This window comes from Saimiri boliviensis, chromosome 3 (assembly GCF_048565385.1).
Source record: "Saimiri boliviensis isolate mSaiBol1 chromosome 3, mSaiBol1.pri, whole genome shotgun sequence".
NCBI lineage: Eukaryota > Metazoa > Chordata > Mammalia > Primates > Cebidae > Saimiri > Saimiri boliviensis.
In genome coordinates this window covers 95,720,548-95,737,205 of record NC_133451.1, presented here as the reverse complement: position 1 = coordinate 95,737,205, position 16,658 = coordinate 95,720,548, and the positions used below count along the sequence as shown (strand labels likewise).

The 16,658-nt window shown below is 36.5% G+C and overlaps 1 protein-coding gene across 9 annotated transcripts in view; it reads left to right on the top strand.

Moving 5' to 3' along the window:
• CENPE (centromere protein E) overlaps positions 1 to 9,786 on the top strand; it is a 79,355-nt gene extending 69,569 nt beyond the window's left edge. For all 9 annotated transcript variants that reach the window (XM_074396509.1, XM_074396508.1, XM_074396513.1 and 6 more), the window contains 5 exons: positions 1,167 to 1,279; positions 2,729 to 2,826; positions 4,736 to 4,919; positions 6,647 to 6,933; positions 9,282 to 9,786. In XM_074396509.1, coding sequence (XP_074252610.1) covers positions 1,167 to 1,279; positions 2,729 to 2,826; positions 4,736 to 4,919; positions 6,647 to 6,933; positions 9,282 to 9,376 — 777 coding nt within the window. In that variant the 3' untranslated portion in view covers positions 9,377 to 9,786. The remainder of the gene's footprint in view (positions 1 to 1,166; positions 1,280 to 2,728; positions 2,827 to 4,735; positions 4,920 to 6,646; positions 6,934 to 9,281) is intronic.
• Positions 9,787 to 16,658: the final 6,872 nt, after the last annotated feature.

Genomic DNA, 16,658 nt, shown 5'->3' with positions numbered 1-16,658 from the left:
ACCTGAGGTCAGGAGTTCGAGACCAGCCTGCCCAACATGGTGAAACCCTATCTCTACTAAAAATATAAAACATTAGGCATGGTGGTGCGCACATGTAGTCCCAGCTACTTGGAAGGCTGAGGCAAGAGAATTGCTTGAACCCGGGACACAGAGGTTGCAGTGAGCCGAGATTGTACCACTGCACTCCAGCCTGGGTAACAAGAGCAAAACTCCATCTCAAAAAAAAAAAAAAAAGAGAGAGAGAAAGAAATGAGAGGACCTTACATACATATTGCTTAGTGAAGAAGTCAGTCTGAAAAGGCTACATACTGTATGATTTCACGTGTATGACATTTTTAGAAAGGCAAAATTACAGAAGCAGTAAAAAGATTAGCAGTTGCCAGGGATAATGGAGAAGAGAGGGATGAATAGGCAGAGCACAGGGTTTTTTAGGACAATGAAAGTATTCTGTATGATACTGTAATGATGGACATGTGTCATTTTACATTTGTCAAAACCCACAAAATATATATATAATACAAATAAACTGGCATGCAAATTATAGATTGTAATTAATAATAATGTATCAGTATTAGTTCACTTAAAAACAAATGTACCATAGTAATGCATGATGTTAATATGGGGACAAAGGAATAGAGGATACTGGATATATAGGAACTCTCAGTATTTTCCATTCCATTTTTCTGTACACCTGAAACTGCTGCTTTAAAATACTGTGTTTTATATCACTGGATGGAACTATGTTTCAGTACAAAATATACCTAGTAATGCTTTGTTTTGTGACTTGAATTTAGTTCTAGTTTGATGTCTACATCACTGCTCCAACATCTTTTTGTTTCATTTTCTGATTTACTTTTTCCACGCATTTCATTATTTTCAACCTATTTCACTTTATAGATATTTTCAATTGGAAAAAAATAAATATTTTAAGAAATAAAGATCATATTTCTAATTGCATAGCTTCAAATAAAAATTCATGCATCTAATTTCATGTAGCTTCAAGTGGACTTCATATCAATATCTAGATATTCAGTTAAAATTTATGCATTTTCATGTATTTGCTATTTTTAAATGTCATTATAGCAAAAATAGCTAACCATTCTTTAAACCTGAAGATATTGAAGCTGCTCTAATTATTATTTTTATTTTCTCTAAAAAAAAATTAGGACAAAGTTGCTTCAGGAGCTAAGCCATATAAAGAAGAAATTGAAGATCTCAAAACGAAGCTCATGAAAATAGACATAGAGAAAATGAAAAATGCCAAAGAATTTGAAAAGAAGTATGTATTTGTCTTAATTGAATGTGATTTTAATAGCTTAAATTTTCTTCCTAAATTACATATACTTTTTAGTAGTTAACTTTTTAAAATACAATTTATGAAAATATTGTTAATGTTCTTTTTTAAAAAATATAAACATCCACAGATTCTAAATATACTAAAGTCTCATTACATATGCAAAGTTTTTAAAACTAAGCACAATTCTGATCAATTAACAGTCTTTGAACACTTCGTCAGTCATATATAATATAAACAATTTTAAGTTGCTTTTTTATGCCTGAAAGTGAATATTGAGAGAGAGAGAGAGAGAGAGAGAGAGAGAGAGTATGTGTGTGTGTGTTTGTAGCAGTTTGACAAAGGTTTCTGTTGGTTCTCTTAATTGCATTTGTTGTTCTTACTGTGTTTTTGTGTAAAGGTTATATTTCCTTATAGTTTATAGTTACCTAGAGCTCAAGAGCACATCCTCTTTTTATTGAGTAGCAAATCCTGCTTTTATTTATAGGTAGCATTATATATAACAGCATGCCTAAATTCTTTGTGGTATAGCATAATGAAAAGAACATAAAACAGAGAGTCAAGGAAACTGAATTAGTAATGTTCTCACTTATTAATGCATCACCTTACACTGTTTATTCTCTCTGGTCCTTTCTTTCATAATCAATAAGTAAAGGTTTATATTAGAGGATTTGTTAAGATGCCTTCTGGGTCTTAATACATTTCATTCATCCTATAAATCTTGAATAAATATTTAATGATCTCTTATTTTGCCCAGGAAGTAGCACTCGGAATTTTCATACTCTTTAAGCAGCCTATCGGTTTTAGTGAAGCATATATTTATTAGGTTCTTAATTATGAAAGCAATTTTACTTATAGAATAGGGTCACCAGATACATTCATAGTCATTAGGAAAGGCAGAAAGTCTTATACGTTATCATTGCTGATTAATGCCTAAACTAACAACTCATAAAATGTCCCTTTCTACTGGAGAACAGTGATCGACTCTGACCTTTGTAGCATCTTAGACCAGAGCTGCAGACAGGGTTTGCCTTCCTGACCATGTAGAAAGAAAGCTGCACTTTCTCTTTCATGCTCCTGATAATTATACCTTCAAGATATTTCTAGGACCCCATGGTAAAAAATAATTATGTAATTATAATTTTGTTCAATATCTAATGAATAGTTTTTAGGCTTCCAGAAGGTTTAAAAGAAATGGTTTCTCAATATAAGAAAATCGGACTGTCCTTGCACCCATGCAGAATGTTTCTGATTTGATGGCATTAATGCCATAAGGGGCATGACACCAGAGAGATATCACGAGGGCTTATCTACTGCCACTTATAGGCATTATGTCAATGTGATGTATTAGAAAGTCCTTCACAGCAGTTCTGTTTATTCTCCTGCAAAAAATTAGTTGCTGAACTTTTTACATATTTTTATTGTTCTTGTTAGAATCACTGCTATAAAAGCCACTGTGGAACATCAAGAAGAAGTTATAAGGCTATTGAGAGAAAATCTCAGAAGAAGTCAGCAGGCCCATGATACCTCAAGTAAGTAGAAAATGCAGACATTCTCAGATCCTTTAAATTTTGCTTCTCAACACACAACAGACTTTGAAGATTACTATTATGTATGTGACAGTCAAGAGTAAACAGAAGTTGACCACTAATCTATTTTTAAGTGAATTTATTGGAACCTTATTTCCAGATATCTTGCGACATCTTAGTTTGTTATAATCTTAGCTGCTTATCCATTATAGATTCTTGAAAAATATGAACTCTGCTTTTGTATTATCAATTCTTTATCTAACAGTAAAGATACCTTCATAGAATAAAAGAATGACTTAACTATCAACATAGAAGTATGCTTCCCAATAAAATGAAACACATGTATTCATAGATTTTAATTGTATGCATCTAATAATTTATAATTGGTACACAGTAAAAATAAATATTCTGTTCTTAAAACCAAATATATCAATTTAATATTTACTTGCAAAGGTCTTTGAAATTTATCTGAGATATACTTTTTAGATCTGTAGGTCAAATTTCTCAATATACATGCATTCCTCAAACTACCTTTTTCATATTTCTGTCTGTCATGTTCTGTTTGAAATGAAAGAATGCTTGAACTGTATTTGGGATAGCTTTGCTCAGTAGAACAAGTACTGAACTAAGTCAGGTACAGATCTCACTTAATGGCTATTTGAAATCGTGGAGTTAACACCTGACCTTCTAATTTCTATATGTATATATACTTAGAAGTATACGCTTTTATATACACACTTATAAGTATATATATGTGTGTGTGTGTATATATATATATATATATATATATACTTACATGTATACACACACACACACACACACACATATGTATACTTATTAACTTATTAACAAGTAACCCTTGACTTCTGCCTTCTATCTTACTCAGTTGGCTTATTTTACCAACCATCAATTCTAAATGCATCTAGAATCCTCAATTAATTACACACACACACACATGCACTTTTGAAGCTCAAACCAAAAGTTGTGGCTAAAAGCACATTGAAATTTCCAAATACTAAGCAAAACATAAGATGATATTTGCTTATATTATGGTCCATTTGTTTAAAAAAAAAATAGAGATGGTGGTGCTAAAGATGTTAAGGTGTTGCCTAGTACCTATAGTAGCTTAAACTTACCTAGTGTCTGTTACAGGATAACCACAGCTCCTACTGGGAAAACTTAAAGGGGTAAAAATAGAAGTGAGGATTCTTAGTTTCAGGAGGTAGAGGATAATTACACTTGATTTGTAGATGACTTTCAGGTACATAGTGTAACTGAATTCAAAATAAAATAGACATTGAGAATCACCTCCTACACACACACTATCCCTCTTTTGTGAATTCCCAGTGACCTAAAGGATTAATCCACTTCCTAACTACCTCATATTTTTATGCAACTTTGCCTACAATTTATAAAACAGTCTTTTTACACACATAGTGTAGAATATTTAACATGTGCTTTAATATTCCAACATACATTTAGTTAATAAACTTGTATTGAATATATATAATGGACTGAGTGGCGAGGTGGCCCTCCCACCCTACCTCACCTCTTGGCCACGTAGATACTGTGTTGTAACAATCCCTCCAGGAGAAAACTGGTGGGAAAGATGTAGATCAATGGAGGGCAGCTGTAAGTAGAGATGATTGCTATTGCTGCAGTCAGGGTGAAAGATCTTGGTGATCTGGATGTGTTACTGGAATTGGTTAAGAGGGATTCTAGAAGCATTTAGAATTGATGGTTGGTCAAATAAGCAGAGGAAGTAAGGTAGAAGGTGGAAGTCAAGGGTGACTTCCAGGAAAATAACACTTTTTGGGTCTCTATGATGGCTTATTGTACTTAGTAGTGTTTCCTTTATTTTGAACTTTGGAGACAATTAAAATTATTACCTATTTGTGTATTTGCCTCCCAGTGATATCGGAACATACTGATTCTCAGCCTTCAAATAAACCCTTAACTTGTGGAGGTGGCAGTGGCATTGTACAAAACACAAAAGCTCTTATTTTGAAAAGTGAGCATATAAGGCTAGAAAAGGAAGTTTCTAAGTTAAAGCAGCAAAATGAAGAGCTAATAAAGCAAAAGAATGAATTGTTAAGGTAAGATCTGCTTATATGATACAGATATTATGCTTATGGTTATTTCATATATCTAGGATATGGTATGTGCACATATTTTTTGCAGGTGGTAACCCTTTACTCATTATGGGAAAAGTAATTTTTATAGCTCATATATTTTATTTAAAAAATTAGAATATTGTAGCACTATTACAATATTTGCTGTCTGTCAACTGACCTATTCTTAACTAAGCCAAGAAACAGGAAATAAACAAAGACCTTTGAGGGGGTAGCTGACATACACAAGTCCATATACCCAAGCTAGTGAGGCTTTACTTACGGAAGAACTCCTTACGTTCATTATTATAGGCTTTTTACTTTATAAACAGATCTAACAAATTATTTGGCTTCTACCACAGTGGAAGATTAGAATCTTTTTGCCAAGCATTCTACTATGATATGGTAGAAAATAAAAAGCATTAAATAATTTTACAAATAACTAATTCTTTGCCATGAGTGCTATTAGAAACAGAAACAAAAACAAAAAGGACATTATAAAAGGGTTATTATTATGAAAGATCTAATATTATCTAGGTGTCAGGAGTAGAGGGTTGGTTGATCAGGAAGCCAACAAACAGGCATACCTTGTTTTACTGCATTAATCTATCTACTGTATACACTGGGAACCTGAAAGAGTTCTGTGATTCACTTTATTGCAGTGATCTGGATCCAAACCCGCCATATCTCCAAAGTACTCCTGTATCGGAATAGATCTGAAAAATGAGTAGGAATTAGGCTAGATGAGAGGAGAAGAAGCGTAAGTCTTCCAGGACAGGGGAGCAACATGTTCATAGGCTTTGAGTCAAGAAGAATAACTAATTGGTGGGACTGAAAGACATCCAGTGTGGCCAGGGTGTAGAGAATGAGGCAGAGTAAAGTGCAAGATGAAGTGCCAGAGGTAACTGGATTCAGATTACCCAGGCCGTTATGGGTCACTCTGAAGAATTTGCAGTGGTATCCTAAATAATGGCAGGATTATCTGCACTTGAGGGTTTTAAGCCAGTGGCCTGATAAGATCATATAGCATCTTTGGCTGCTAGCATATTATAGAGGGACCCAGTTTTAGAATGTGTTTATGGTAGTTCAGGCAGAAGATAATTTTAGCATGGACTAGGTTGGCTCCAATATGGACAAATACAAGGAAATGAATTTGATAGGTAGGATGAGATTGTATGAAGAGACTTGGATGACTGTTAAATAAAAGAGTGAGGTCTCTAGGATTACTTCCCAGGTTTTTTTCTGGAGGAACTGGATAAATGCTTGTAGCATCTCCTGTAAGAAGCAGCACTGTAACTAGAAAAGCATAGTGTAATATTTCTTTTACAGTAAGAAATGTACATCAAAGATTCATCTATCCAGGAGACTAATTCATCAAATTATTTGGCAGTGTATCAATAGATAAGCCACTCTGGATTATGTCATTGATTCATTTGAAAACCTAATGTTGTATTTTGAGTTTTCTTTTCAAGACTCCATGATCATGGAACTTTACTACATTATTCAATTTATATACATCCATTTTGTTTTCTGAACACTGGAAATAGTCAAAACAGGAAGCATGAGGTTAAAATTAAGATGTAAATAGAAAATGGTAAATTTTATGTTAAAAATATTTCATCACAATTTATTTTTAAGTTTTAAATGTAAATGTGAATACATCTTAAGAATCAAGAAGACTTACAGTCTCTCTTTTTTCCCCCACATTAAAGCAATAATCAGCATCTTTCTAATGAGGTCAAAACTTGGAAGGACAGAGCCCTTAAAAGAGAGGCTCACAAACAAGTAACTTGTGAGAATTCTCCAAAGTCTCCTAAAGTGACTGGAACAGTTTCTAAAAAGAAACAGATTACACCCTCTCAATGCAGGGAACGGAATTTACAAGATCCTGTGCCAAAGGAATCACCAAAACCTTGGCTTTTTGATAGCCGATCAAAGTCTTTACCATCACCTCATCCAGTTCGCTATTTTGATAACTCAAGTTTAGGCCTTTGCCCAGGTAAGTAAATATACTAGTTACTTTGAAATCAGAGGGTAACAGTTGGAACTTATCGTTAATATTTGATTCCCAAGGGGCAAGTTAGGTAAGTAACTGAGTAAGCTACAATGACAGGCTTCATTTGCTGACTCTGTAAGAAAGTTGGTTTCTCCAAGGCACAGCAATGAAGTGTAATCACTTTTAACCCCAAGTGAAGTCTTTATTCTACCATTTAAGCCCATAGTTTTGTCCAAAGAGAAATAAGCAACTTTATCAAGGACATGAAGATAATACCCTAAAAAAACTTTTACTGTTTAAGTCTTACCAATTTAATGGACCAAAAGATCCAGTAGCATTATATTCACTTTACTCAAGCCAGATAATAGACTTGCATCATTTACCTATTCATTTATTCAATCAACAAAATTGTTTTTATCCCCTACTATGCTTTAAGGATTAGATCCTGGTGGCACATTGATAAGCAAAGCCAGACATGGTCCCTGCCTTCATAGAGCTTAATTCTGGTGGAAGATACAGACAAGTAATAAAGTGGTTAAAAAAAAAAAAGTGAAATTCTAGCAGTGCAAGTGCAAAAGACTATGAGGAATATAATAGGTATGAGGAATATTGAGGAAGGAAACTGAGATCAGATCTAAAAGGTTAACATGAATTCTCTTAACAACGAGCAGAGTGAAAAGCATCTCAGGCAGAGGGAACAGCGACAGCATTAGGGTAGGTGGGAATATGACCAGGTGAAGACTTGAAAGAAATGTAGTATGGTCAGAGCACAGTGAGTACAAGCTTCTCCGGGTGAAGTCAGTGAGCCCAAAGAGAGAGAGAAAAGCCGGAAATGCTGGACTTTTGTAAATTGTATAAAGGAATTTTTTTCATTTATTATGTAGAGAAAGCCTTTGAAAGCTCTTAAGCAATGACAGGAGAACATGAGTTATACATTTTGAAAACATCACTCATCTCTAAGGTGACCAACAAATAATAGGAGCAAGAGTTTGACAGTTGTCAATACCAGGCACCAGATTGAACAAAGGAGTGGGGAGGTGTCAGGGATCACCCCCAGTTCTGCATGGAGGTTGTCCACAGAAGTGGGGAGCCTTGCAGGAGAAACTGAAACACTGCATTTCTTGTCGTCTTTCTCACCACATAGCATCTATTGTGCACAGCCCTTTGTGACAATGTATCTACCTACCAGAGGTACCCTGTTATGCAACTGTAGAAATCTAAAGCAACAAAATTGTACCCCAAGAAAGGCAGTTGCCAAATCATTTTAAACCTTGAGCAATGTTTGCCGGAGTCGGTAAACATTGTTTACCAAGTTTGTGATTAAGAAAAAAATCCATCCATTCTCATCAACTGTATCAAAATTAGATCAAGTTGACAGTTTAATAGTGTTCTTAGGGAGATAGGTAGGCACAAAAACATTTGGGAAAAAAGAAGTTTGAAGTATTCTCTTCATTAAATAGTATTTAACAAACATATAAGGACATTCTGTTAGCTAGCTAACACTTGCATGGAACTGTCTCTCTATGTTGCCCAGGCTGGCCTTGAACTCCTAGGCTCAGGCAATCCTCCCAAGCATCAAGGACTACAAGTGCGTGCTACCACACCCAGTTGTAATCACCTTTTGATTTTGTATGCTAGTGGCAGAGGTATATGCATAATGTGAATTCATCAAACTGCAAATAAAAATGTTTGTGTCCTTTTGTTAATATGTGGATCTCACTGGTACTATTTTTAGATAAATAAAAGAGTAGCCTAGAGGAATACCTAAATCAAAAACTAACCAATTCAGAATTAAAGGAGATGGGCCCAGCTTGAATTAATACCAGTCTTTTAAAAAGTAAATGTGAGTTTGTACTTTTAATTATAAAAGGTAATCTAAATTACCTTAAGAAACTAAGGTAATTGCCAAGACCAGTTATACTATATTTACTTTCATAAATATAATAATTGTAAAATGAATACTGTTTATAAGCACATAGATGCAACTAAAGTCCTTTTTAAAGGATCATAGAAAGCTTTCCAAACATGGCTAAATATTCTCAGAAAGAAAATAAAAATCAGTCCGTGTTTGGTTCACTTTGAATTTCAAATTGAAGAATTCCCAATAAAACTTTATTACTTCTCAGTTTAACTATGGTTTTTCTAATTGTTATTTTAAGACAAAATGAAGAGTAAACTTCTCCTACTCTGAGGTGAAATATACCATCTTCATGACCAAACATGATGAACCATATTGCCATTTGTCATTCTTCACATCTCTCCTGTCTTAACAGTCCTTTCTACTTCTAGCTGTGCTTGTTTTTTGTGTATTTTTTAAATAGGATTAATGTTGTTTTCATTTTCTTTCTCAGAGATACAAAATGCAGGGGCAGAGAGTGTGGATTCTCAACCAGGTCCTTGGCACGCCTCCTCAGGAAAAGATGTACCTGAGTGCAAAACTCAGTAGACTCCTCTTCATCCCTTTTCTGGAGGTCCAGCATTCCTTGTTTGGAAATGACTTTGTTTATGTGTCTGTCCCTGGTAATGACGTCATAGTACAGCTTAATTTCAATTCAATCTTTTTACTTTACCACTAGAGTTGAAAGATAAGGGAACAGGAAGTGACACATTGTGGTAATTTAGAATGGTGATAGCAATTACCTTCTTCTTGCACATAGTAATACTTTTAAAAGGTGAATTGTTTTATTTATTTGTATATTTTGTAAAGAATAAAGTTATTGAAGGAAATGTAAAGTTAACTACATGATTTAGCATATTCTAAAGCATAATACAGACATTAATATAAAACATTTTATTAACAAAATTCTAAACATTTTTAACACCTTATGCATTCAATAAATGTTGAATAGTTCTGCACCACTGCTCTTCTATATAATGTTAATGGTTTCTTGGTGAGGTAGTCTCTCTTGCTGATTCAGGATTTTGCTATGAATATATATACACACACTGCTTGGATTTAAATTCTTAAGGGATAGCAGAGGCTATGTCCTCTTAAGTTTCCAGTTCTAATATTCTTTTTACTGTGATAACCACAGAAGTTCTTTCTCACATTTCTGGTAACCTACCTATCCCAATTCCTATACACTCTCTCTAAATTGACTGGTTTATTTAGACTTTGTTTTTCACTGCCCATCACTCTCAGCCTGGAGGAACCTATAGAGCACTTATTCTGCCTCTTCATTGTAGACATACAATACCACAGTTTTTATCAAAGTAAAGTTTTCTAAACCTGTAGTCCCCACAGATGTATAAAGCATATATGGATGGGATTCGTGCAATCTGTAAAACTTTTGAAAATTTTTGTGAACTTTTTTGTATGGATTTATTTTGGGGGAGGGGATACCAGGGTTTATATTTTGTTTTATATTCTCAGAGAGGCCTGTGATCCTGTAAAATTCCAAGAACTATGGATTTAGAGGATATTTGGTATTTTATACCATAAAACAAGTTGCATACCACTTAAAACAAGTTGCATTAGGTTACAGAATAGAGTCAAAGTGATTTCAAGGCATTCTTGGCTCTTTGGTAAGATTCATTCAAAGGGAGAGATTATTGATTGCATCATATCCAGTATTTTAAAGTCGGTGGATATTTTAAAGTCTTATTTTAACATAGCACCAAGGTAATTCACTAGGATTAAGTAGAAACTGTCCCTTCCTACAGTCTTTTCCCCCAGACTTGTACCTTGAGAGTGTGTCTTCTGCTTTCCCTCTTATCCAAACAAAACACTAACAGAGCCGCTGGTTTGCTTCTTTATGTCTGTTCCTCCACTGAACAAAAGTAACCCAAAGTAGTGGTTATGTTCACCTGGATGACAAAACTACTTTAAAACTATTGAAAATCTACTAGTTATCAGGTAGCCAGCCTAGTCAAATATTGCTTAACTTTTGAATTTGGGTGTCCATTTTCTTCCTCAAATTTGGGAAGTTTGTGGCCATTGTTTCTTCAAATAAGTTCTCTGTCCCTTTTGCTTCCCCCATTATCCCACACCCTGAACATCTGTTCCCATACATTTTCCCGAGATACCTGCTTGTATAAGTTAGAAAACTCAAGTGGTTCTTTTGAGTGTGGTGAAGCTCCTCATGGGCCACACTTTGTACCTCACATTAGGGATCTGCTGGGACTTGAGTCTAGTTACAGGTCTAGGAGCATAGAGCAGTGGTGGGGTGGGTCCTGAGGAGAATTAGCATTGTCTTGCTTGGCAGCTGTCTCAGAGGAGGTCATTATTATTTCCTCAGGCAATGCAGGATTAACCCCTCAGACAGGTGGAAAGGCCATTACCAACCCCAACAAGGTTGGAGAGGCCACTTCAGCTGGCAGAAACAACTCATCAGAATGTAGGAGCCAGTCAGGCATGGTCACTCACCCCTGTAATCCCAGCACTTTGGGAGGCTGAGGTGTGTGGGACTCTTGAGCGCAGAAGTCCATGACCAGCCTGGGCAACATAGTGAAACCTTGTCTCTACAAAAAATATAAAAATTGGCCTGGCATGGTGGCATGTGCCAATATTCTCAGCTACTCGGGGGTGCTGAGGTGGGAGGATCACTTGTGCCCAGGAAGTCAGCGTTGTAGTGAACCAAGATCATGCCATTGCACTCCGGCCCGGGCAGCAGTGAAACTGTCTCAAAAAACAAAAAGAGCTCAAGGTTCCTGGCTTCACAGTCTTCCCACATGTCCCCATTCCAACTTTTAGAATCTCACTCTCTCAATCACTGTGGCCCATTGTACCACTAGACACAATGAGGCAGAGTTCACCTTTTATAACTGCACCAATCAAATGATAAAGACTGATGTTTGATTTTCAGCAATTTTAGGTTCATGGCTACAGGAGACGATCCTCCTTCAGGGCACACCTAGAAGCCGTTAGGTTACTTATGTGGAGCTTGAGCCAGAAATTTGAGTTCCTGAAGTCTTTTTTTTTTTTTAATAACTTTGCCCAACAATATTAGGAGCAACCAACCAACATTGTTATATTTCTTAGTTTTCCGTAAATATTTAAAAATATTATAGAGCTGGTCATGGTGGCTCATGCCTGTAATCCCAGCACTTTGGGAGGCTGAGGTGGGTGTATCATGAGGTCAAGAGTTAGAGACCAGCCTGGCCAACATGGTGAAACACTGTGTCTAGAAGAATACAAAAATTAACCAGGCGTGGTAGCACATGCCTGTAATCTCCACTACTTGAAAGACTGAGGCAGGAAAATCACTTGAACCCAGGAGGCAAGGCTGCAGTCAGCCAAGATCGTGCCACTGCACTCCAGCCTAGGCAACAGAGCAAGACTCTTTCTCGGAAGGGAAAAAAAAGGAGTATTATATACAGAGTCACTAAGTTCCTCACCTCTAAGAAGTAGTTGATTAGGAATATCCAATGCAGACATTTTGCGTATCTCTATGAACAGTTCATATCATGGATAATCGGTGCTCTCTGTACTATTGAAAGGAGAGCCAGGCTGGGCTCAGTGGCTCATGCCTGTAATCCCAATACCTTGGGAAACTGAGGCACTTGAGACCAGAAATTTGAGACCAGCCTGGGCAACATAGTGAGACCTCATCTCTACAAAAAAAAAAAAGTTAATTTGGAGGGCTGAGGCAGGAGGATGGCCTAGGAATTCAAGGCTGCAGTGAGCTATGATGGTGCCACTGCACTCCAACCTGGGCAAGAGTGAGACCCCATCTCAAAACAAAAAATAAAATAGGTAAAGCCTTTAGCATTTTTAAATCTAATCAGACTAGAGAGCCAATTCCAGGAACCCCAAAACCAACTCAGGAAACTCTTCCTTAAAATTTCATTCCTCTTGAACCACCTCTGGTACCAAAATCTGTATTAGTCAGCATTCTCCAGAAAGACAAAACCAGTAGCATATAGACAGATGGTCCCCGACTTATCATGGTTCAACTTGCAATTTTTCAACTTCAGGATGGTGTGAGAGCGATATGTGTTCAGTGAAAACTTTACTTTGAATTTTAATCTCTTCACAAGATAGCAATACTCTGCTGTGATTATGGGCAGTGGCAGCAAGACACAGCTCTCAGTCAGCCACCAGATCACAAGTAAACAACTGACACTCTTCAGTATACTCTGTTCAGTAAATCCCATGAGATATTCAACACCTTATTCTAAAAGAGGCTTTGTATTAGATGATTTTGTCCAACTGTAGGCTAACATAAGTGTTCTGAGCACATTTAAGTAGGCTTGGCTAAGCTCTGATGTTGAGTGAAATACGTGTGTTAAATATGTTTTTCAGCGGACAATATTTTCAATTTACAATGGGCTTATTGGGATTAACCCCATTGAAATTTGATTTTATATATATGGAGGGGGGAATGTTTCTTAGGAGAATTGGCTTACAGTATTATGGAGGCTGAGAAGTGCCGCCATAGGCTGTGTGCCAGGGAAACTAGGGGCATGGCTCAGTCCCTCCTCACCACATCCCTGAGGTAGGTGCTATTTTACCTTCATTTTACAGATGAGAAACATGAGAGGTTCAGAGATTTAAGTGATTTACTCACTTTGCTAGTGAGAAAGATATGGGACTCACTCTAGTCTTTCTGACGCCACAGTCTTTGTTCTTATCCACTGTGCCTGTTAGAAATCACTTAGCTCCATGTAACAAAAAACCTGGAAAACACTAGTCTAAAGTTTATTTTCCTCAAATAAGAAGTTTAGAGGAGTTGTTGCCTTGAGGCTGCCATCGAGGACACAGGCTCCTTCTGTTGCTGGGCTCTGTCATTAATGTGCGCCTCTGACCTTGGGCGAACTCATTAAATGCCTGCTGTCCCACGGCATCCTATCTTCATTCTAGGCAAAAAGGAAGGAGCAAAAGCCAAAAGCCTTTCCAAAGGGCTCGCCTTTCTATTTAAGAAGGAAGCCATCCTCAGAAATTCCCACCTGCATTTCATTGGCCCAATCTATGCTACTTGGCCACCCCTAGTAGCAAATGAGGCTAGGAAGTTGAGACTTCCGTTTTCCAGCTTTGATGAGTGAAAAAAGGGGAAAGTGAGTTGGATGGGTACTGAGTAAACCATTATATGCAGTACGTATACAAGTAGCCTATACAATCACTCTGCTCAATGGCACTACAGATAAAGTACATGTTGCTATCCTAAACTAGAGAGCTCATGAGATCTAGTCCTTTCTTTTAGGCCTTATATCTCTGTTCTCTTCAGCCAAACTGGATATTTTTTGTTTGTTTACTTTTTAAAATTTTATTTCAACATAACTATGCTTACAGAAATACACTCATATCGGTTAATAGAATGTATTTTAAGTTTAATTTAGCCTACACCAGGAGTCCCCAAACTACGGCCCACGGGCCGCATGCAGCCCCCTGAGGCCATTTATCTGCCCCCGCCCCCACCGCACTTCAGGAAGGGGCACCTCTTTCATTGGTGGTCAGTGAGAGGAGCACAGCATGTGGCGGCCCTCCAACGGTCTGAGGGACAGTGAACTGGCTCCCTGTGTAAAAAGTTTAGGGACACCTGGCCTACACAATTTGTACCAAAAACCTGGTACATGGTTTAAGATTTTTAAAGGATTTGCAATCTGGTTTATTTTTATCTATTACAAGTATATAAAAGATCTCCCATCAAATGCTGCTAAGGAAGACAGCAAGAACCTTGAGAAATTTACCTTTGGTTTTGCCTCAGAAAAATAACACATATTGCACTGCGTAAGTTTCTAAAATTGGTGCAACCAAACATTGTTGTAATGTTTCAATGCCAGTTTAGAAAGTTCAATGACTAACAGATATGAAGGAACTGGAAGGGAACCTATGTACACATAGGAAACTGTAAAAGTGATCTGATTCAGTTAATATGGCATGTAGATTGTAAATCTACACAAACCAAGATTCAGATAATTTCTTCAGTTTGAATAACATATCTGTTCACTTCATCTGCAAAGGTCAACCAGGAAACTGGGAACACCAGCTGTAAGTTTTTCTGACTTATGCAAAAAAGAAAATTAACTTTCTCCCTCAGCTTTTCAGTCCAGAAGTAACACTATTCTACAAGCAAGGTATTCCTTCCATTGTCAATATTCATAGGGTGACATGCAATGAGATCTACTTGGGTTTTAATTTTATCAGCACTCATATGCAAAACAGTCTCCAAAGTTAATTACTACATGACTTTAGAAGTGACTAAAAAATAAAATGGTCCTTCTTAGAAGAGTAGAGCAAAACATCAGCCATAGTTATAAGCCTTATCCAAAAAAAAAAAAAAAAACGCAGCCCCTTGTGAATTACGCAATTAAAAAAAAAAAAGTAGCCCCAGAATAAGCAGCAGCTCTGAAAAGAGGAAAAAATATAGCTTAAAATACCTTGAAAACCAATGTGAATACAGGTTCAAAAGATAGCTGAAAGATTCATTTTCATAAAACTACCTAAGATTGAAGCTTATAATGTATTCTAGTATTTCAAGTTTATCACTAGTTACTAAATATCAATTTACAAATAAAATGTTCATTTTTTGTTCTCCTCTCCAAAGGGAAAATTCTAGTTTAAATTCTATCCAGTGTGGGGGAGGGGGGCTAGAAAATAAAAGGATTCAAATGGTTCTATTCAAATATCACATTTTTCAAATGGAAGAATTTCCAACTGGACCAGCAATCCATACTGCTAATGTACTTTTCATTGAAACAATTTTTAATAAGTACAAATACACAGCGTTAAGGTTCAGAACCTAATATAAGCCTGACAATCAAGTCCTTATTTTCTAGAAGAAGGCCTTGCGTCCAATCAATTTCCAGTAACGTTTTTACAAATCAATTTAATTATAAGGGGTTTTAATTTCCTTCATGTTTTTGTTTTTAGCATTCTAGTCTTAAAGACTAGATTAGAATTTAGCTCAATTCCCCAGAAGGCAAATGATTTTTCTTCTGCAGTATAAAAGAATCCACAAAAAACCTCTTCCCCAAACTAATTCCTAATATCCAATCTGTGCTTAAGATGAATCTTTTCCTATACAATGTAAATGGTCACTTAGGTAAAATGCACCCATGAACATTAAAACTAGTCATTAGAAACATTTCACTAGCCTTATAATTTAAGTTTTAAAACATAAAAATTTGCAGCTTGATCTTCTGTTGACAGTGATTGTCGGAGCCTAGAATTCAACATTTACAATGTCCATTCATGCACACAAAACACACATCATTATCACACAACTTACTCCTCATGTCTTCAGAGAAGAATCTTCTGCTGCTTTAAATCTTTGGCCCCAAACTGGGTGTTTTTTGTTTGTTTGGTTGGTTTTTTGTGGGTTTGTTTGTTTGTTTGTTTGTTTTGCTGTTACTCAACATGTTCCCTTTTAAGCCTCACCCTGTCATCCAAGTTTCACATTCTCCCCATCCCCAACCCCAGTGTAGTCAGGCTCCTGGCATTCTGCCACTAACTGTGCAGTAGTGTTAGAATAGACTGAACATGAAAAAATAAAAATCACAACTGTATTTTAAACATAAAGGAATTTGTATTTCTCTCCCTTAAAACATTCCAGGTCAAGTGTCAGGAAGGCTCCAGAATTTTCTGTGACGTGGGTTCCCTCTGTTTTGTTGCTCTGCTATCTTCCACACGCAGTTTCCAGCTCATCCAATCTTGTCTACCCTAGCACAGCACATCCTAAGTAAGCTGTAAGGTGCTTTTCCACTTTTCATCTTCCGCTTGGAATCCATAGTTCGACCTGAACTCCACTAGATGGCAGCACGAACATGCATAAAGTGCTCGGATGGAG